Here is a 22,913-nt window from a genome sequence, read left to right on the forward strand (position 1 = left end):
AGACAGTCCTGACTGGATAATACATGGCAGGAGGTTTCACTTCTTCAGAACAGAGTGCTCTGCTATTGAGATAGACACAGCTCCATGGACCACTCGGAAGTGTATCACAGGATACAATGTGAGAACTAATGTTAGGCGTTTACTCCTGGGGGAATTCTGCGCCAAAAAATTAAAAATTCTGCAAAATTCTGCATATTTTCTTTGTCAAAATAACACAATATAATCACACCAGTTTCAATTATTTTTGGTAATTTATTTCAAAGCAAGTATGTCTGTAACAATACAGACAATAAAAAAGATTCAGGAAATGTTTTTTCACAGATAGATTCCTTACTAGACATATAAATACAGAACTCTGAGTAATTAATTTAAACTACAATACAGAATCTATTTCCCACACCCCTCAGAAGCAGTGCAAAGGCTTGGGGGAGTCAGAGGTAACGGAGGAGCTGAGGAAAAAAGGAGCTGGGGAGTGAACCTGGAGGGTTGGTGGGTGCGGGTGGGAGAAATATGGAACAGGTTTTGGGGGGGGGGATTGTTAGGGAGCCTTCCCCAGACAGACCCTGGCTGACCCCTAGCCTCTCCCATTCAGTCAGGCACATCTGCCCCTGTCCCCAGGTGTCCCTGCACCCCCATGTGTCCCTGCACCTCCTCCCCTGTCCCCATGTGTCCCTGTGCCCCCTCCTCCTGTCCCCATGTATCCCTGCACCCCCTCCCCTCTGTCCCCATGTCTCTGTGCCCCCACTCAGCCACGCCCCTTCCCCCATGTGGCCCTACATCTCCTCTCCCGTCCCCATGTGGCCCTGCGCCTCCACTCCCATTCAGCCCCTGCCCCTGTCTGTCCTGCCCCGCCCCACTAGCCCTTAGTCTGTGACGTCCCCAGCAGCCCCATGTGCCCCACACTGCCTGTCCACCCATATCCCCTGTCTCCTGTCCTCGCCCCACAGGCAGGGCGCTGCAAGGACCACAGCGTTTTCTCTTCTCTATAGCAGCTGGGGAGGGCCCTAGAGCATCTGCTCTGTTCTAGTGCCACAGCGGACCCTGGTGGGCAAAAGGTGTAACTGCAGCAACTTTCCGGCAGAAGTTATTTTCTGCGGCACATGAATTATGCACATGCGCACTGGCACAGAATTCCCCCAGGAGTAGACATTCTATTGCATCTATGTTTTATTTGCTATGGGCTAGATTCTGATACCACTACTCACTCATAGCACTTTACTTCATAAATAGTCTCAATGGCTACTTGTGAAGTTAGGTGCTCCTCTAGATGAATAAGGGTATCAGAGTCTGATTCTTTGTATTGGTATAATACCTTGCACAATGGAGCTGTGATCCTTCCTGATTAGGACCTCTGGGAGCTACTGCAATATAAATAATAAACAACAAAGGATCAAATCCTGCCCGGTCAGTCCATCCAATCCTACTGAAATCAATGAGGTTGCAGGGGATGGAAGTCAGCTCAGAATTTAGCCTAATTTTTTTAAATTTTAGAGCTTGTAAAAAGAACCAGATTGACAGCCCTGGGGCCTGGACTCCTCGATCCACAGAATAGATACTGAATGCTGTGGGCAAGCCCCACAACGTCCACCAGTATGTTTCAGTCCTGTCCTGGGGGCCCAAACTCTAATATAAAGGGATTTCCATTTCCATTCAGCCCTCTTTCCATGGATGCTGTTGCTGAGTGTGCCAGTTGTGAGACGATATCTTTCTGGCCAACAAAAATAGCTTCTCTCATACCTGATTGTACTTTCTTGGCTGCATGTCTTCTGATTTGTGCTGTTCTTTTCACCAGGCTGGCTGTGGAGCTTGTAAAAGGAAAAGACTCAATGATAAGTCTGTGAGCAGCACAAGTCTTTGCTAACTTTACAAGCTAGTTCAACCAAAGTCCTAGATTGTTGGTAACTATTGCTCAAAGACAGACTTCCGAGAATCACCAGCTAAATGAATTTTTAAAATAGCTTCTTTATATGTGAAGCCATTTAAATGCCAAGACACAAGTTCAGGATTCGGTAAGCCAGATCCTCAGCTGGTGTAAATCAGCATAGCTCCACTAATGGCAATAGTGCAATGCTATGTACACCAAATGAGAATCCTGCCCTTTGTGTTTCCTGCAAAAGTTGATGGCCTGGAACCATAGTACCTCAGCCGGAGGATTCATCATTTCTCATAAGCAAAGCAAAGTCAACTTAAGAAACACCCCGTATTGCAGGAAGTGGTACTGGTGGTACAGTCCGTACTGAACCAATGTGGCAGCATGGCAATAGGGGATTGTCCCCTCACACCAGCATACCTCCATTTCAATGGAATTATTCCTAATTTACACAGCAGTGTGAGAGGAAAATCAGGCCCAGTATCCGATTAATTAGCGAGAAAGGCACAACTTACAGATTGTTTCCTTGTTCTTCTGAGGTAACTGGACAGCTACTGAAATATTCAGCTTCTAGTGTGAATGGAGCATCGATTCCAGTATGATTGGTAAGTATTAGCTGGCGTGTTACTATGCTCTTCAATGCAACTTCAGATCCAAAGTCCAACAGAAGATCTTGAGGACTTTGTAACATTTGCTTCTCATCACTATAGATAAAAGTGACCTCAGATATTAAAACTAGCACTCCTCTTTCTTCATAGCATAGAAACAGTTTAGGCAGAGCTGAGATTTCCTGCATAAGGCAGTTTTGATGTCCCTTGTTAAAAGGACCAACTAGCCTAAGATTAATACCACCAGCATTTGCCAGTATTGATTTGCCTCAATTATATTCCTGTAGGAATTTATTTCAGGTGTAGTGATTATGCTGCCAAATTAAAGCTATTTCTTGCTCATCTGAAAAAAAGAAACAACAAGGACTTAAAGTACACTCGGAAACAGAGTAGTCATGCTAGGTATCACAAGAATACAATTAAAAATACCAGGCAGACGTAGGGTTAGAAATTAACAAGGAGAATTGCATTTGTCATATACCAGATTTGGCAACGTGGCAGGAAAACTTCTAAACAGCCCAGGATATTTGATCTTAAATTGTATGGTATAGAACTCAACACTTTAATATCCATATCTGAGAGTTAAATTTACATATTTTAAACATTGCAGACAGTTACTTTGGCTTTTGAAGGTTTGATGGGTGTAGGATCCCCATCCCTTGGCTGGCAGCGAGAGGGCTAATTCTTTCACTCCAAGCAGAGAAAGCAAAGATATTGGATCAGAATATACATGGACTATTACAATGTATTAGATGTTAAAAACCAACAAACAAGTCTGGGTGATTATTTTATAACACCTTCATTTACCTGGTAACTTTACTGTCACAAGGTATCAAGTATGTGACATGTAGTCCCTTTACTTGGCCAGAAATGCCCAGAAAAAGAGGTTCAATCATATCTTCTATGCTACAGCAGAGGGTAAGGTCATTCAGCTCATCCTAATAGGAGAAAGTCACATCTTCTTTGTAAATGGAGTCAAAGATACAGACGAAAGATGTCATAATAAAAAAATGTATTAGTAAAACAGGTACAAATCTTACTGGATTAAAAAAAAAAAAAAACAGAATCGCAGGGGAAGACTGAGAAGGCTTACAGGTTGCTTCACATGGATTTTCTACCAAAACATTCCATCATATTTGTTTGGTAGTAGGTACCAAATTAAAAATTTGCTGATGTTACTGTATGTTTTGCGTCAACATCAAATAATATAAACCTAAAAATGCACCATTCCTGATTTTTGCCACATTTTCTGGTAGAAGCCTGTCTTTTCAGTGCTGGCCTGCTTGTGGAAATGGATCTTGTTGTCTGGACACATTAATTCTGACCTCCCTCCTTAAGTTTTTCCAGGTAAGGAAGAGTTAGGATATGTCTACACTACAGATGCTACAGTGGCATCGTTATGGCACTGCAGCTGCACAGCTGTAGCACCGTAGTGTAGACACTTGCTACAGTGGCGGAAGGGGTTTTTCCATTTCTCTCAAGAGGATGAGAGGTGGTAGGTAGGTCGACAGAAGAAATTTTCTATCAACCTAATGGTGTCTATACCAGGGTTTAGGATGACAACTATGTCTCTCGGAGGTGTGAATTTTTCACACCCCTGAGAAATGAGGTAGGTTGACCAAAGTTTTAGGTGTAAGCAGGCCTTAGAATGCGAGAGAAGAATGGTGGGAATTAATGTAAGGAAGAAGATGTTTTCAGGATCATAAAGTAAAATTTAATCAATTTAATATGTGTTTTAAGAATAAAGGTCAAAAATAGTTTTGTATATTACAAAAGCAGCATTAATCATTAAGTGTAAAGAAAAGGGCATAGTAGAAAAAAAATAAACCAAAGCAGCAAGCAAGCAGACTTCAAAGTCGATTTAAGGTGCATATAATTTAAATATCATCTTCTGTCTTCAATCATGTTAGTCTATAAAGCATATCTGAAAGGCAGTTTGAGACAGATTCTATGCACAAATGCATTCTACTGTACTTGCAAGTGCTGTTTTTGCCCCATGGACTTGAAATAAGAATCCCAGTGTTCTCTGTGCTATTAAAATTAGATCAGTTTTTAAACTTACCATAATATTAGCTGTTAGCTCTATACACAATTCTTTTTCTTCATGTGGGCCCAAAGTGCCACTTGTTGGGGAGACAATGGCAGAGCAGAAAGCTGACTGACTTCCGATAAGCTATCAGGTAGGATAAACACTTGAACATTCAGTTAACTGTGATGAAATCTACTCCATTCAAAATTCACCTCCAGATTGGAAATGATTGTCAGGATGAAGCAATACATAGAATCCATATGTTTCAGGAAAACGATAGATCTGATATGTAGAGTCTGGACACACTTTACATGCCCTTTAATTCCACTATGTTCAATTACTTAGATACTTTTTTCTTAATAGTAATTAGGGCTGCCAATTAATCACAGTTAACTCACGCAATTAACTCAAAAAAATTAATCGCAATTAAAAAATTTTATCACGATTAATCGCACTTTTAAACAATAGAATACCAATTGAAAGGTATTAAATATTTTTGGATATATTTCTACATTTTCAAATATGTTGATTTCAATTACAACACAGAATGCAAAGTGTACAGTGCTCACTTTATATTATTATTTTTATTACAAATATTTGCACTGTAAAAATGATAAACAAAGAGATAGTATTTTTCAATTCCCCTCATACAAGTACTGAAGTGCGATCTCTTTATCGTGAAAGTGCAATAAATCAATGGAATTCCTGACACAGCACAGCTAAGTGTGTCCTGTCCCTTCTCAAGTGGCTAGTCAACATAGAGAATAAGATATATCTATTGCTCCCAGTTAATAGAGTTAGGGTATGTCTACACTACACGCCGGATCGGCGGGCAGCGATCGATCCAGCGGTGGTCGATTTACCATGTCTAGTCTAGTCGCGATAAATTGACCTCCGAGCGCTCTCCCGTCAACTCCTGTACTCCACTGCCGCGAGAGGCGCAGGCAGCAGTCGACTCACCACAGTGAAGACACCGCGGTGAGTAGGTCTAAGTACGTCGACTTCAGCTACGTTATTCACGTAGCTGAAGTTTAGTAACTTAGATCGATCCCCCCCGCCCCAGTGTAGACCAGGCCTTAGTCCTTTAGCTGAAGGGAAAAGGACTATGGCTTAGAGCAGGGATTCTCAGCCCTTTTCTTGCTGAGACCCCCCTCAACATGCTATAAAAACTCCAGGGCCCAGCGGGGGTGGGAGGGGATCCTTGGGCATAGACGTCATTTGACTTCTATTTTGGGAGGTAAGGGCTGGCGGGGCTCGGGCCAGCTCCACACAGTGGGGTCCAAGGAGGGAGCGCCACCTCCACCACCTGACTCACCTCAGCAGGCCACCCAGCCTGTCTGACCTGTGGGGCTGCAACCAAAAAATATAACTCAAAGGGGGGACTCAGCTCAAAAAGTTTGGAAACCGCTCAGGGTGCAGGGAGGGGGTAGCTAGGGGCTGTGTGTGGGCAGGGAAGTAGCTTAGGGTGCAGGCAGGGGATAGCCCCGTGCCACTCTTGGCTGGGGAGGGGGGGATGCCAGCTTTTTGCCCCGCACTGCTCCCGGCTTCGGTGGGGGGCCACCAGCTTCAGCCCCACGCCACTCCCGGCTTCAGACCCACACGCGGCTTGGGGCGCCGGGTTTCAGCTGTGGCCCCCCTGAAAGGGCTCACGGACCCCTGGACGAGTACCACTGCCTTAGCGCAAGAGTTCCCAGGTTTAATTCCTGCTGATGACCCAATCAAGGGGTCATTACACATGGGACACATCACAGAAGTTATCTTATTATTTTTTATTATTTGTATTGTGATAGCAACTACAGAGCTCAGCTCCTATCTTGTGTCACTACTAATTGTCACCCGACGAAGTGGGCATTCACCCACGAAAGCTTATGCTCCAATACATCTGTTAGTCTTAAAGGTGCCACAGGACTCTCTGTTGCTTTTTACAGATCCAGACTAACACGGCTACCCCTCTGATACTTGTCACACTAGAAAGTCACTTACCTCTTCCCAAAAGTATTTTGCTGGCAGCAGTGTCTGGTTAAAGAGTTTGACGGTTGCTTGTGCTGGAACTCCAATATAAATTTCACTGAACACCAAGTGACTAGACATCAGACATGCTTGGGGGGTCTGAACTTCAACAAAAACAGGAAGATGACTGGAAACAGACACACAAATGGCCCAGTTTTACTGTTGCGTAGTTAGTGAATTTACACAGACATTCTGGGAAGCATGAGGGTAGTGTTAATTTAGCAATATGTGTAATTGAGCAGCTTATTGATATATTATACAATTCTGAGTGCTGCGGGTGTGGATCATTGTCCGTGGTGTTTCAGGAGACAAAAATATCAAAACTAAAAAATGGCTTAGAGGAACACTTCCATTTTTTCCTCACCTTCCTTCTCCATTTTCGACATCTAGCTCTAATACTGTCTGGAGACGTTGACATAGCAAGGACCTGAACAGAACTGACACACTGCATTTGCCCAAAGGAGGTAATTCTCCATCAGATGGCTGAATCGTGAATGGGGATGCCTAGGTGATAGAGAAACAAATGTGAATGTCACTCAAAACCTTGCTAGGCAGTGTAAAATGCTGAACCCAAGTTCTCAGTTTGGTAAGCTCTTTGCATATCATGCAGATAAAGACCCAAACTGAAGAACTCAGGATATCAATCAGGAGAATGAGAATACAGCACATGACATTGTGGATCTTCCACTATCAGAGGTAAGAAGTAACTTTTAATTAACTAGATAGGGTCCCTCTTTAGTTCTGCTAGACTGACTCATTCTGTCCAAGAAAGCTGTGCTTACAAAATGACTTTAGACCAAATTTTGGCCAACAATCATGTCCAACTTCTACTGACTACAGTAGGAATTGCATGAACAACTCTAAGGGCAGAATTTTGCCTTTTATGTTTTAGAGATATGGACCTACAATGATTCTTTATATAAAAATAAAAAGCATCTATCCCAGATTCTAGACATTTATTTTAAAACCCAAAGCATGACAAATCCAGCCACAAATCCCACCATATGCTAGCAATAATCACATATCTGATATAGCTCCCTATGCTCCTCTGAGTCAACCCTCAGCCACCAGCCTACCTACCCCCAAAATCATGGATTTGTAGCATGCTCTGAAGGTTAACATATTCTGGCTATCACAGACCAAAGTGGGGAGAGTGTTTCAAAGCAAACAGGCCCTCCTGGGAAACACCCTGCCAGCAGGGCCGGCTCCGGCTTTTTTGCCGCCCCAAGCAAAAAACGCCCGGCCGGCCGGAGCAGCAAAGGGGGGGAGTGGAGGAGGAAAACAAACCTGCCCCTGGCCCGAACGGCGAGGGGGGGGGGGGAGAACAAACCGGCTGGCCGGAGCAGCAAAGGGGGGGCGGGGACGACAAACCAGCCGGCCGGAGCAGCAAAGGGGGGGGGGGGAGGGGGCGGGAAACAAACCTGCCCCCGGCCGGAGCGGGGAACAAACCGGCCGGCTGGAGCGGCGAAAGGGGGGGGGGAAGAGAACAAACCGCCCGGCCAGAGCGGCGAAAGGGGGGGGGGGGGGGGAGACAAACCAGCCGGCCAGAGCGGCGAAGGGGGGGGGGGGGGCGGGAAACAAACCTGCCCCCGGCTGGAGCAGCAAAGGGGGGGAAAACAAACTGGCCGGCCAGCCGGAGCGGCGAAGGAAAGAAAAAACAAAAAAAAAAAAACAAAAAAAAAAAACCTGCGGGGCGGTGGGAGCGTGGGTGCAGGGGGACTCCCGGCCCTGCAGACCCCAGGCAGCGGAGTGCGCACCTCGGCTAGCTGGGGGGGAGAGAGAGAAGGGGGGCGGCCAGGGCTTCCTTAAGCGGGGTGCTTGCCACGTGGCCCCTCCCGCTGCGCCGCCTGCTGGGAGGGCTCCGCGCCGCTCCGGTTGGCAGGCAGGGAAGGACGTGGGCTGCCCTGCCGGGCTTGCTGCAGGGTGCTCCCGTCCTCCGCCCCCTACAGGGCGGCGGGAGCAGCAAACCAAAAAGAAAAAAGAAAAAACCTGCAGGGGCGGCCAAAGCGGTGAAGCGCGCAAAAAAAAAAAAAAAGGATTAGATGGAATGTCGCCCCTTGGAATCTGCCGCCCCAAGCACAAGCTTGCTCGGCTGGTGCCTGGAGCCGGCCCTGCCTGCCAGCAGCCCCTTCTCTTTTAAACCACGAAACCTCCATCTTGCTTCTGCTGACTTTAACTGCAACTGTATAGTATGAAGAGAGACATGATCTTTCAAATAAGTAAGTTCCAGGCCTTTATAGATCAAAGACAATCTTAATCATCATCTTAATCCAGAAACTCATGGGCAGCCAACTCAGATTACAAAGGACCAACTTGCTTAACAAATTTCCAGCATCAAGCTACAAAGAGATTTAGTATGTATCCCACGCAGAGTATGACAATGGCATGAATCACTATGTCCAGCAGATCTTTCCCTTGAAAGAACATGGGACCAAATCTGGTTTTCAGTGAGGGTGGCAGAGATACACCTTCCTGTTCATAATAGCTGTTATAAACAGGGAGCTATGAATGTACCAAGATTAACAGTGCCAAAAATATTCTGTGGAGCAGGGCAGATAAATCTGGCACTGGGGACAGGTATACAAGAACATTAGCGTGACCATCATTTTAAACCATGTCTAAGCCAGTTCTTGGCCAATAGATACCATCTAAGATAGTGGTTCTCAAACTTTTGTACTGGTGACTCCTTTCACATAGCAAGCCTCTGAGTGCGACACCCCCCCCCATACATTAAAAACACTTTTTAATATATTTAACACCATTATAAATGCTGGAGGAAAAGTGGGGTTTGGGGTGGAGGCTGACAGCTCGCGACCCCCCCATGTAATAACTTTACGACCCCCTGAGGGGTCCCGACCCCCAGTTTGAGAACCCCTGATCTAAGAAGACAGATTTCCTAGACAAACAATGCGGTCAAGAATATGGATGGAATATATTTGACAGATAACATTCTAGGTGATCATAAACAATATTTTTGGTATTTTGTTGGGCACGAAGTTTTATAGTTGTTTTTGTGACAAATTTGTACTTTTTCAAATGTATTGTTTAATAACCATAATGCCCAATCTTGCAAGGTGCTGATATCCTCCCAGGAGGCTCCTATTAACAGCAATGGAAGTTCATTCACTACTCCTGAGAACATGCTCAGCATATCACAGAATTAGGCCAGCAGGGAATCTGTGCTAGGCACATTATAAATAGAAACAAAGAAAAATGGTAAACATTATTGCACTTAATAAAACTTGTGCTGTACTTTCTTGATGTGCAAAAATCAGTTTGTTCATCATCATAAGAAAACTGAAAATTACTTTTCTGATTTGGGAGATGAAATTTAGTGCCTTGGGAACTGAGACACAAATGATAAAGAAGATAGTGTAGCTGGCTCTGGGCAGGGTTGTACAGAACTATATAACCACTCTTATAAAGAACCTCTTGGAATGACTTACATCTTCGTTCCTTTCAGCTAAGCAAGCTTGACTTTCTTGCATTCTCCACCATGCTGGCAATTGACTTAGGTTTTGAATCTCAAAGGTACTTAACACATTTTGTCCCAATTTAATCAAACCTAAATGGAGTGATGGAACATCGATAGAGAGAGCTGGACCCTAGGACACCAAGAAATATATATTAAAATGGATATCAATACAGAAATTGCCTGATTAAAAAGCATAAATTAGCTAAGATTTGTGTTTACGTTAACTTAGAACAGAAAGCAAAGGTTCAGTTTCTAATACAGAAGAGATCATAAAATCACCAAGAAAATATCCTTCTTCTGATTAATACATCTCATTACACTGAGATTTCATTGTGGCCCGGGAGTCCCTCAATGCTAACTGGCAGAGGGCACCCATTACCATAACTCACCTCCAGCCTGATACAAACACATTCCTCCCAAACACTGTTGGCATAATCTGTATCTAAAAGGTGTCATGTAAGGTATGCAAACCAATAACATGCTGGTCATTAATATTATTGAATGAAGAATGTACAGGTGGTGTATAAAAAATTACAAATGTGTGCCGGACATATGTTCTTAAAAGGGGGTTTGCAAACAGTGCATAAGCCTGGCCTGTCCTAGACAAAGGAATGTGTTTAGCCTCTTTTCCTGTGTCTCCAGTGTAAATTGAGCCAGGGTAATACCTCAGAAGACAATGAAGATTACATCCACATATAAGATAAACAAAGCCATCAAGCTAAATGCACGGGAGGCGGGGAGACAACTTAATGATTATGATGCAGCCTTCCTGGCTCTTGAAAGAGTGACAGTAGACTTTGGTAAATATAAGCAGAAAGAGAATGCCAGTTTGGCATCCATCGCCTGGCAGACAAAGGGGAAGCCACACCTTTTGAGCTCATGAAGAGTGGATCCTCTTGGCCTGCAAACCAAGAGTAGCTGGAAATGACTATTGGTGAGAAACCTGCTTAGACAAAATTGTAACTTGCTAAAGTTAAGTTTTAGTCACTAGAAAGTGTGTTTTGTTTCATTTGTAACCACATCTGTGTCTTCTATTCTTAATTATTATCATTTAAATATGTTCTTTTTAATAAACAATCCAGCTCAGTGCTGTGTATTAATCTGAAGGGTGAAGTTCTCAGTTAAACTAACAGGATGATGCGTGTTCTGTCTCTTTGGAGGCAGCAAACTTAATAACCTCTGTCAGTGTGCAGTGAGAGGTACTGGATACTGCAGGTAAGACTGTTTTGGGGAGACTTGGGACTGGAAGAGCTGTTGGTGTTATCCTGCAAGGAGTAACCAGGCTGAGGCCATTGTGCAGTGAGCATGCTGCTGGTGTCAGGGCTCTCAGCCAAAACTGCACAGTACAGAGGCACTTAGGGTTACAGGACAGGTGGTAAAAGAATTGTTACTCTCTGGGTGAACCCCCCAAAGTGTCACATTCATGTCAGTACTTTTATGTGAATTTAGTATTCCTGAAAAGGCTTCTGATAACCCTAGACTGAAATCCTCTTTTGGGGCCTGATCCAAAGCCCACTAAAGTCAATGGGAGTCTTTGGGGGTTTTTGATTAGGCTCTTTCTGCAAAGAACATATACAGCACAGGGAGCAGCTGAGGAAGCCTGGCCATACTGCCTTAACCTGTATCTTCCCTACACTGTGGGCCAGACTTCTAGAAGGCCCAGCCTACCTGTCTGTAGCAGCAATTTGCAACCACAAAATTTGGACCTGCAAAAATGAACTGCAGGCACAAACTGCACCCAAAATTCAAATGTGCTCTACCTATCTAATTGTGGGCATAAACTGGATTACTCAGATTTCTCTTCACCGTTTATTTGAGGGGTACAAACCGTAGGCACAAAAAGGAGGCAGGCCCTTTAAAAACTTTATCCCCTTGAAAATCTAGCCTTGTACTTCAACTCTAGGACTATCTCAGCGCACTGCCTACACCCTAGAAAAATTAATAATTATTCATAAGAGTCTCAACCCTGGGTCCTGTCTCTGTTCCCTCAGAACAAGGTTGAAAAGAGTTTGGCTGCTTGCATAGACAATGCCATATAAATTTGGCTTACACTCAACTTGATGGCATTTATCTGTTTGGGTGTATGAAACACAATAACATCTAATCAATTCCAAAATGCTCAGAAATGTTTTATGCCGCAATGGGCAGAAACCTATTGACTCTGGTGAAAAGTGGAAGAAGGAAAAGGGGGACACATGAAGCCCTTGGCATCTGGTTAGCGGACCAGCAGCTTTAGCCACCTCTGTAATTGTCTCAAAGACAGATGGAAGAACTGGCTGATGGCAACCATTAACACTTTCCAGCATACCAATACCTCCCATTTCAGTTCTGCTTATTGTCCCAATACAGTGTAAAATGCTGAATGACTTATCTTACGGACAGAAAGAAAAGAAATAAGAATGGTGGGAGGGAATGGGGGGCATACACACAGCCTCTAGCATGGGGAGGGGAGAAGAATCCAGGGTTCTTGGCATGGGGGGAAGGATACAGAGGTACTGGCATGAGAAGACAGGGGAAGGTACACAAATACACAGTGTGACACTGCACCCATATTCTTCACAGTGATATTATTATATGATTATGGCCTAATGATGATGCATTTTATGCAAGACGGGTTATGTGAGATGTCACTGGAAAGGTTAAGATTTGCTGAACATGATTATCCTATTTGTATGCATGTATCATTTTTGGATACGTTGGAAGGGCCAATTCAGAGCAACGGGCCATTAGGAAAAAACAATAGGCCTTAGGAGAAGCTTATCCCCCACCTGGTGAGCCTTCCTGTGAACGCTCCAAACAGGCTGTGAGTGATGGCTGCTACGACTGTACAAGGACATGTGATGAGACCACATGTCTCTAGACTCCATCTTGGGATGTCAGTATTTTTCCACAGACTGGTCTGGGAACCAAGCTTTGGGAACAAAGGGTTCCCACCATATGCAAAAGCTATATAAGGCAGTAGTGACATCATCTGGTGTTCTTCGCTCCCCACACAAAACGACTCCTGAAAAGACCTGAGGAATAAAGACTGAACTGGGAGAAGTGCTGGACCCAGGCTAAAGGGATTTTTAGCCTGTGAATGGAACACCTGGGGATTCCAAGCTGTAAGGAAAGTGCAGCTTACCCCTTAAACTACAGCCTGCTTGTATCATCTGTTAGGGTGAGAATCTGCTATTCATATCTAATCCATTTAGTATATTAAGTTTAGTTTGTGGTTTTGTTTATTTGCTAGGTAATCTGATTTGATCTGTTTGCTATCACTTACAATCACTTAAAATCTAATCTTTTGTAGTTAATAAACTTGTTTTTGCTTTATCTAAACCAGTGAGTTGGAGTGAAGTGTGTGGGAATCATAACTCAGGGGCTGTTGCATAACAAAAGCTGTTGCATATTCCTCTCCACATTGAGGGAGGGGGCGAATTTTATGAGCTTATGCTGTACAGTTCCCTGTGCAATGTAAGACGGTATAATTTTGGGTTTATACTACAGATAGGGTGTGTGCCTGAGTAGCTGAGAGTAGCCTTCCCATGCAGGGGCTGGTCAGAGAGCATGCTTGTAACTGCAGCTGGGTGTGTCCCTACCTGTTTGTATGCTGGTGAAAGTGCAGGCTGGAGGGCTTTGTAGCTTGTCACAGCAATACAGTGTGAGAGGGAGCCCAGGCTGGTGGGTCAGGGGGCTCAGTGGTACCCAGTTCCAGGGGGCACCCCGGGGAGAACCCGTCACACACAGATCCTATGGCACGGGAGACCCTGAAACAGGGAGCACAAGAGCTCCTGACATCACGGGGAGAATGGGGGACTGGTATAGGGGGAGGGAGGAATGGAGGACACACATACTCTGGAATGTGGCAGAGCAGGGAATGAAGGGGCATACAGAGCCTCTGTAATGGGGAGAGAGAATGGGAGACACTGGAATGGAACGGGATAGGGTGCAAACAGAACCCCTGGCATGGGGTAGGTGGTGATGGGTTACAGGGAGTCCCTGAAATAGAGGAGGAAGGTAGGGTAGCATAAAGGGACCTTGTGGTGGGGAATGTAGGAATGCAAGGAACCCCGACATGTGCAATGAGCTCAGCCTATAGAAGCAGCGAAGTGTGCAGCCCTCTAGTTTATGTACACCTATTACAATAAGAGTGATAACTAGTGATGAAACAAGAGATTTCTTCTAGGTATTGGACTGACACCATCAACTCATTTCACATAGGCCACTCACCAGCCATTAGATAGTACCAAATGTCAGACACCCAAAAGGTGAACGGCTATATATATATACATATATCATTATATCCCATCATTATCAGCTCCCTCAGCCAGCCCGTCCTCCTGAAACGTTGTATTTGTTGTCACCTTAAAAGCAGCCTCCACATGCAGCACAACTGGCTCCACAGCGTGTTCGATTTTACAGTGCAGGTTATGGCTGGCATATCCAGGTTTGCCTCCAGTAAAATTCAATTCAAATTCACAGAATTCACTGGCGTCTAGAAAAGAAAAAATCAGTTTCTTCATAATCATCATCTTTCCCCTCCTCCCCCCTTTAAAACACAAACACACACGGCTAAATCCCCAAAGCCGTTAGAAGTCAATGGGACTTCTGCTTTAGATCAGGCCCTTATTTCACAAACATATGTTAACAACATCACACTCTACCATTTCTTTCTTAATGTAAAACTCAACAATTTAAATATTTCTACTAATAATTATTTACAAAGCACAGAAACTTTACCTAACACTCCAGTATGAGGTTCAACTTCAACTATATCACGTACACTGATTTTTCCCCATGTATATTTGATGGATGATTTGCTGTTATTCCACATCTAAACAATTGAAAAATTAATGAGCTAAATAATGCACTCTAAGCTTTCATGGGAGTCTGTAAAATGCCAATACGTTGTCAATTGTGCTGCCTTAGAAACAAAGTATTTCAGTGTTTGCACTGTTTCAATGTTATCTTCAACAGTGAACTCATGTCAAAACCTATCTACTATAAACATGCTAAACTATAAATAGTTTTAGGATCTGACAGGTCTATCTAGTTACTTGTGTGGCCTGTATCACCATAGTACCTGAGCACCTACCCTGAAATGAACCAAGAACAAACAAAAAACATAAAACCCAAGAGTTTAAAGCAACATTGAGGGTTAAAGTTAAACCCAGAAAAGTGAGGATATCCAAAGCTAATGTTAGAATATAGCAATATATGTGCTCCAGTAACATCCATTGTGCCTAGTTACATGCATTGAACAACAATATAAAGTTAGAAGCAAACAAACCTTAAATGCTTTTTTTACATTTATGCCAATAAAGTTTTCTCCGGGGATGATAATGACATATGGTTCCAAAAGGAGTTGAAATGGTTCTGTTGAACCTTTAACTTCTATTTCCAGTGCAATCACATCATCTGTTTTGGATTCTGAATTTCCTAGCATCACCTGCTTTTCTGAGCTGTGTGAGGAAATCATCAGAATTACTGAGCAGATTTTGCATTTATATATGATCTGATCTAATCTAGTGTGATATAGGGGATTGATTTGCCTTTAACTTACACTGGTGTGAATCAGCTGTAACTTTATTAAAGCCATGAAGTAAAACTGGAATGAGAGGCGAATCAGACCCAGGGTATCTAGTGGTTAGAGTAGGACACTGGGAGTATTGAGCACACCTAGCGCCCACTGACTTCAGCTGAAGTTGAAGGTGCTCACCACCTCTGAACATCAGGTGTCTAAAACTGAATACTTAAAAATTAAAGCACCTAAAATTACAGGCCACTTGTAAAAAGCAACAGAGGGTCCTGTGGCACCTTTAAGACTAACAGAAGTATTGGGAGCATAAGCTTTCGTGGGTAAGAACCTCACTTCTTCAGATGCAAGTAATGGAAATCTCCAGAGGCAGGTATAAATCAGTATGGAGATAACGAGGTTAGTTCAATCAGGGAGGGTGAGGTGCTCTGCTAGCAGCTGAGGTGTGAACACCAAGGGAGGAGAAACTGTTTCTGTAGTTGGATAGCCATTCACAGTCTTTGTTTAATCCTGATCTGATGGTGTCAAATTTGCAAATGAACTGGAGTTCAGCAGTTTCTCTTTGGAGTCTGGTCCTGAAGTTTTTTTGCTGTAAGATGGCTACCTTTACATCTGCTATTGTGTGGCCGGGGAGGTTGAAGTGTTCTCCTACAGGTTTTTGTATATTGCCATTCCTGATATCTGACTTGTGTCCATTTATCCTCTTGCGTAGTGACTGTCCAGTTTGGCCAATGTACATAGCAGAGGGGCATTGCTGGCACATGATGGCATATATAACATTGGTGGACGTGCAGGTGAATGAGCCGGTGATGTTGTAGCTGATCTGGTTAGGGACTGGTTAGCTACTTGTGGAATTTTGGACCTTAACCTTTTGTGCCTCACCTAATAATCATGATAACAACATTACCTTCCTTATAGAGATGTTGTGAGAATTAATGTTTGTAGAGCACTTTGAGCTCCACTGATGAAAAGTGCAGTACAAATACAGAGTGTTATTAATGCGTGAGCACAGTGTGCACTACAGCTAAACTTTACTACTGCGAATTCCCATAACAGGCCTTTTTTGCAATTGCTCATAATCTTCTCAAACAAACTGTGTTTGAAAGGAAGTTTTCCATGATAGGCCTCAACCCTGGCAATGAATATTTTTTGGCTGATCTTTTTTTGAATTATGCAAATGTGGAAAATATAATCATTCTTCCCCATATATTCTGATGGGCATCTTTGCAAATAGATAATTCAGAAAAGGGTGAAGGCAGAAAGTTCAAACTTGGCTTGTTGTTTACTAAATCATTAGCAAGAAATAATGTAATATGCAATCCTAAAGTGATTAATCAATAAAGTAAGGAGTCTGAATAAATACAGAGATGGCAATGGCAGTTAAAACCTCTTGGCTGTAGGTCTGAATTCAATCCTGGTTGGTGCATGAAAACTGTAAACATCTGGTGCTGTTCATTGGTCTATATGAAATGAGTTTAGTCATCCCAGTTCAATTTCTAGTGGCAGGTATCCATACCACAAAGACCACTATGACAACTGGCAATAATTGGCAAACTTGTTGATAGTCTCGGCAGAAAGGCCACGGAATGAATGGGCCTGGAGACTGAATTACCTCTTGCCCACATAGGTGGTCCCTCTGGGAAGTATTAAAGCATGTGGAAAAGCCTGCAATGATGCTGTCTGTGCTGCTATCTATTCTGTGAATAAATTATTTAGCATTGTCAATCCAGGACCTTTCACAAGCATTACAATCACTAGAGAAATAAACAACCACCAATAAACTTAACGCTAATAATTTAGTTACATTATTATATGTCTGTTGCATGTCAGTACTGCTTTTCAGCTTACCTAGGTGTCTCTGGGATGTCCCTCAGTACAATTTGAATCACACTGTGATAATCTTTCAGCTATATGAAAGAGGACACAACATAAATCAGTTATGCTGAGGTATCCATCACCCCTCCCCCAAAATCAAGAACATTTAAAATGGGGAAAAATGGATGCAAAATAATCTATAATTTAAAGGTAAAGGACTACAACTATATTGCATGGTTACAAGAAAAATACTCATTACAGTAGAACCTCAGAGTTACAAACACCTCGGGAATGGAGGTTGTTCGTAATTCTGAAATGTTCGTAACTCTGAACAAAACGTCATGGTTGTTCTTTCAAAAGTTTACAACCGAACATTGACTTAATACAGCTTTGAAACTTTACTATGCAGAAGAAAAATGCTGCTTTTAACCATCTTAATGTAAATGAAACAAGCACAGAAACAGTTTCCTTACCTTGTCAAATCTTTTTTTAAAACTTTCCCTTTATTTTTTAGTAGTTTACATTTAACACAGTACTGTACAGTATTTGCTTTTTTTTGTTTTGTTTTTTTGTTTCTGCTGCTGCCTGATTGCATACTTCCGGTTCCAAATGAGGTGTGTGTGGTTGACCGGTCAGTTCGTAACTTTGGTGATCGTAACTCTGAGATTCTACTGTAATTCAGACTTTTTCCTTAACATATCTTATCATTTGCCCTGGTATATTACATACTGTAGACAAATATCTTCAAGATTTCCCTAAATCAAGAATAAAATTACTTTAATGCCTTAACAGCTGAAGTATTTGTCTATCTATCCCGCTAATATAAAAATTCAGAGGTCATCAAACCCCAAACTGCTTGAAAAAGAAGCACTGTCGTACCTGTTGGCAGTACTAAACTTGAAGATGGCTCCTCTTTTACGCTAATAGTGTGAAGGAATGACATACAGTTGGACCTTAATACTGTAATGTGTTACAAAGAGCTCACTTATTTACAAATACCAGTAATCTGAATAATGTAATATGTGTCATTTTATGTTTTCACTAATGAAATATTATTAATTCAGTTTTCTATTAACCTGTATTAAGATCTTTCTTAAACCACAATAAATTCCACTCCTGTTTAGGCAGTTATGTGATCCTAATCACTATAGTATCGGAGTACCCCCAACTCTGAACCCTGTAATCTGTTTTGATCAAGTCTTTTTAAATACACTAAGCCAATTCTGCTCTGATACCACTGTAAATCCGGAGCATCTCAGATGAAGTTAATGGAGCTGAATCAGTATAAAATTGAGATCAGAATCAGGTTCAATATTTTGCAACCAAAACATATTTTTCTTTAATAACGCCGTAGATTTTAATATTGTGTGTCACAGCATCACAACAGTTGATTAAACTTAATTCAAAAAGCTCTACTGCAAGGATTTTATGACTTGCATAAAAATACACAGCTGGAATTTATAGGAAATAAGAAATCTTGACGCGTACCTCCTGTGGAGCATAAGTGAGAATAAACTCGTGATCAGTGTGGGGCTGCAGAATTCCCAGGTTAGGATTTAGAGAGAAAGCTGACTCTACATCTAGGTGGTACTTGACCTTTGCAAGGTCCCCAGTTTCTTCAGGCATTAATGGTTGCAGATTAGGCTTCATTATCTGCCAGTAGAAAGGAAGTTCCACATGACTGGAAATAGATTAAGAAACAGAAAAAGACTATAGTACCAGATATTTCGATAGATTTTTTCTGTAAGATCATAGTATAAAACTGTACCACAGTCCACAATATCCTTTTCCTTAAAGATCATAAGAAAATCTCTACTAGTCACAAAACTGATAGAGTTGTGTAGGAAGATTGTTACAGTATAAAAATACAAGGAAGCCATGATAAACTATATAAGTATGGAAGAGCTATTAGCACAAGATGTGGACAAACTGGAGAGAGACCACAGGAGAGCAACAAAAATCATAAAAGGTTTAGAAAACTTGACCTATGAGGAAATGTTGAAAAACTGGCTGTGTTGAGTCTTGAGAAAAGAAAACTGAGAAGGGACCTGATAACAGTCTTCAGATATGTTAAGGGCTGTTATAAAGAGGACTGTGATCAATAGTTCTCCATGTCCATTGAAGGTAGGACAAGAAGTAATGAACTTAATCTGCTGCAAGGGAGATTTAGGTTAGATAGTAGGAAAAACTTTCTAACGATAAGAATAGTTAAGTGCTAGAATAAGTTAATAAGGGAGGTTGTGGAATCCCCATCATTGGAGGCTTTTAAGAACAGGTTAGACAAACACCTACCAGGGGTGGTCTAAGTATACTCAATTCTGCCTCAGCACAGGAGGATGGATTAAATGACATTTTAAGATCCCTTCCACCCCTACATTTTTATGATTCTAGCCTTCTTAACCTATAATGAAGTGCAGCATTTAGGTGACAGAAGTAGCCTTTGCTGACAAACTGGAATTTCATCCAAAGCCCACTGAAATCAATGGAAACACTCCCATTGACGTCAGTGGGTTTGGACTGTACCACTAGTTATTATGTAGGCAGGTTTCTATATTTAGTTGTAAAATGAGGTCAGGCTTAGACTATGCACTGTTAGCCAATCATGCCAATTAACTAGAATGCAGTCAATAAGAATGTTTGCTTAATTGAGTTGCTTCATGGGGAATTTTGTATAATTTAGTAGGCTTTAAAATCCACTTCATTGTGACATCTAAAACCTCACACTACACAACAGGTATGTCAGGAAGCTGATATTTTAATTTCTGAGTGCAAATGAGATGAAACTAAAAGAACAAATGCAATTTTTATACTGCCTGGTATGACAGAAACTATAAAACTATTCTTGATAGTCACCTGTTTACTACTGTATTGTATGTGAGTTTGTTTCATAAAGTGCAGGTTTGTTTCATACAAATGCTTTACAATAAAAATGCAATGACCATGCCAGTGCAATTAAAATGTACAGAAAATATGATGCTGGATCCTCAACGGGTGGGAATCACAATAGCAATGGAGCTCTGCCAATTTACCCTAGTTGAGAATCTGACCTGTCGTTTATAAATCCAAACACAAAATTCTCTGTCACTTTTCATTTTGTCTGTAAAGTTTCCATGTCAGGTTCTGCACTCCAGTAAAGTCAATACAGTCATTAAGGATTTACATTAATGTAATCAAGGTAAGTATCTGGCCCGTTGACGCTTTGGTTATTTGCAAACCCCTAACTTCAGTTATCAGAGATATTCCACTTCTTCTTCTTCTTATTATTATTAGTGTTACTGCAATGCCCAGTGGTCCCAATCAGGATCAGGGTCCCATTGTACTAGGCACAATATAAATGCACTTTAAGATGTGGTCCTTATCCCAAACAGAGTTTATAATTTAATCTATTAGGATGTAGGTGTTCCCACTAAGGACATTTTGTCCCCAACTCCCCCATTTACAAATCTTCTGGGGCTGGGGGGATACAGTATAAAGAGCTGACAATGTATCAAAATATGGCAGCAGATCAACCATTCAGTCAGGAGTGTGATCTGTGGCTGCCTTTAGCACTCTGATATATATATATTGTGCCCATGGCTGCTATTGCAAACAAGAATAACATTTATCCATATTGCTGATTAATTGCATGAATATTTCCCAACCCGGGGGATTCTTGCTGTCACAATCTAACAGAATAGTGTAACACATATTAGGTCATAAATCAACACTCTACAGTCCTAACGCGCTATTATAATATTACTAGGAGCTACATACGTAGAATTTCTTATAAGGAGTTTCTTCTCTGTTGTGGCATGTGGATTTTGGGGGTCAAAACATATGAGGTGCTGTGCTGCTATGTCTGTAGGCTCAGCAGGGGCTGGGTGGCTTTCTCCACCAGTGACCGATAAAAGCTCTAAAGCTATCAGCTGTCCACTCCCTGCAAGAAAATAAATAAGAATCGCTGTTTACCATATGGCAGTTAAGTTTATTCACACTGCTTGCTTATTTATGACCATACCTATAGCAATAGACACTGCTGATAAATCTGGGTTTTCCTCAACTTTCTGCGCTCCAACATGCTAAGACTACAGTACCTTCATGACATCATTTCACTGCCAATCTACACCAATATATACAGATATTTTCCTTATGAATTTAACACATTTTGGGGTTGCAAGGCCAGCTCATCAGCTAGTACAAACTGATAGGATTTGGTGTAAACTGGCATAGTTCCACTGAAGTCAATTGAGCTATGAGAGTTCAGTTGAGAATCTGACCCCCAATCTTTATCACAGAAAATAACCAATTAAAAAAGAGTTGTATATTAACAACTACAGCAAATAGTAAAAACCTTTGCACTGCTGCAAATTTTTCAATAAAATTATTAGGCAGCCTGGAAATTATATATAATTTCTTAAGTACACCTCTACCCCGATATAATGCTGCCTCGGGAGCCAAAAAATCTTACCACGTTATAGGTGAAACCGTGTTATATTGAACTTGCTTTGATCTGCCGCAGCGCGCAGCCCTGCCCCCCCGGAGCGCTGCTTTACCGTGTTATATCCAAATTCGTGTTATATCAGGTCGCGTTATATTGGGGTAGAGGTGTATTTACAAGCTCTTGGTAAGAAAAGCATTTAGGTTAAAAATCAAAAGGTTAAATTAGCTTAGCAAACATAACATAATTGCCTACATAGCTTAAGGCTGGGTATGCACAACACGTTTCAAACCCAAATGCACATCTTTCCCACAAAAACTGGATTTTACAGTTTGTCACCGTATATTACTGATATCATAAATATCAAATCTTGAGTCAATGCAAAATGGTATACGGCCAATGGAATGAATCACACATTATTTTAAGTTTTCTCCCTTGCTAATTCCCCTCATTGGCCCCCTGATTCATACTGAGAAAGTAGGGCAATCGGCTAGTTATTTTGGGTGCCTGTACACAAACACCAGAAGCTTTGGAAACAAGCAGGAAGAAGTGGAAGTCCTGGCACAGTCAAGGAACTATGATGTGATTGGAATAACAGAGACTTGGTAGGGTAACTCACATAACCACTATCATGGATGGGTATAAACTATTCAGGAAGGACAGTCGGGGGGAAAAGGGTGGAGGAGTTGCACTGTATGTAAGACAGTAGTATGATTGCTCACAGCTCTAGTATGAAACTGGAGAAAAGCCTGTTGAGAGTCTTTGGATTAAGTTTAGAGGCGAGAGCAACAAGGATGATGTCGTGGTGGGTGTCTACTATAGACAGGACCGGCTCCAGGGTTTTTGCTGCCCCAAGTGGCGGGGAAAAAAAAAAATAGCCACAATTGCGATCGGCAGCACTCCAGAGGCAGCTCCACTGCACCGCTCTCTTCTTCGGCAGGAATTCGGCGGCAGGTGCTTCTCTCCCAGAGGGACCCGCCGCCGAATTGCCGCCGAACAGCCTGACGTGCCGCCCCTTCCCCTTGGCCGTCCCAAGCACCTGCTTGCTGGGCTGGTGCCTGGAGCCGGCCCTGACTATAGACCACCAGACCAGGAGGATGAGGTCGACAAGGCTTTCTTCGGACAACTAACAGAAGTTTCCAGATCACAGGCCCTGGTTCTCATGGGGGAC

The 22,913-nt window shown here is 42.4% G+C and overlaps 1 protein-coding gene across 1 annotated transcript in view; it reads right to left on the bottom strand.

Annotated features, from left to right (window-relative positions):
* Positions 1–22,913, bottom strand: part of DLEC1 (DLEC1 cilia and flagella associated protein) — a 60,115-nt gene that overhangs the window by 15,724 nt on the left and 21,478 nt on the right. The window contains exons 13-25 of the mRNA XM_065399098.1: positions 21,079–21,241; positions 18,814–19,006; positions 17,359–17,417; positions 15,265–15,436; positions 14,715–14,808; positions 14,339–14,469; positions 9,964–10,122; positions 6,882–7,021; positions 6,491–6,644; positions 4,541–4,651; positions 3,286–3,416; positions 2,386–2,574; positions 1,738–1,805 (exon numbers count right to left, since the gene is read on the bottom strand). Coding sequence (XP_065255170.1) covers positions 1,738–1,805; positions 2,386–2,574; positions 3,286–3,416; positions 4,541–4,651; positions 6,491–6,644; positions 6,882–7,021; positions 9,964–10,122; positions 14,339–14,469; positions 14,715–14,808; positions 15,265–15,436; positions 17,359–17,417; positions 18,814–19,006; positions 21,079–21,241 — 1,764 coding nt within the window. The remainder of the gene's footprint in view (positions 1–1,737; positions 1,806–2,385; positions 2,575–3,285; positions 3,417–4,540; positions 4,652–6,490; positions 6,645–6,881; positions 7,022–9,963; positions 10,123–14,338; positions 14,470–14,714; positions 14,809–15,264; positions 15,437–17,358; positions 17,418–18,813; positions 19,007–21,078; positions 21,242–22,913) is intronic.

The sequence above is a fragment of the Emys orbicularis genome, chromosome 2 (genome assembly GCF_028017835.1).
Source record: "Emys orbicularis isolate rEmyOrb1 chromosome 2, rEmyOrb1.hap1, whole genome shotgun sequence".
NCBI lineage: Eukaryota > Metazoa > Chordata > Testudines > Emydidae > Emys > Emys orbicularis.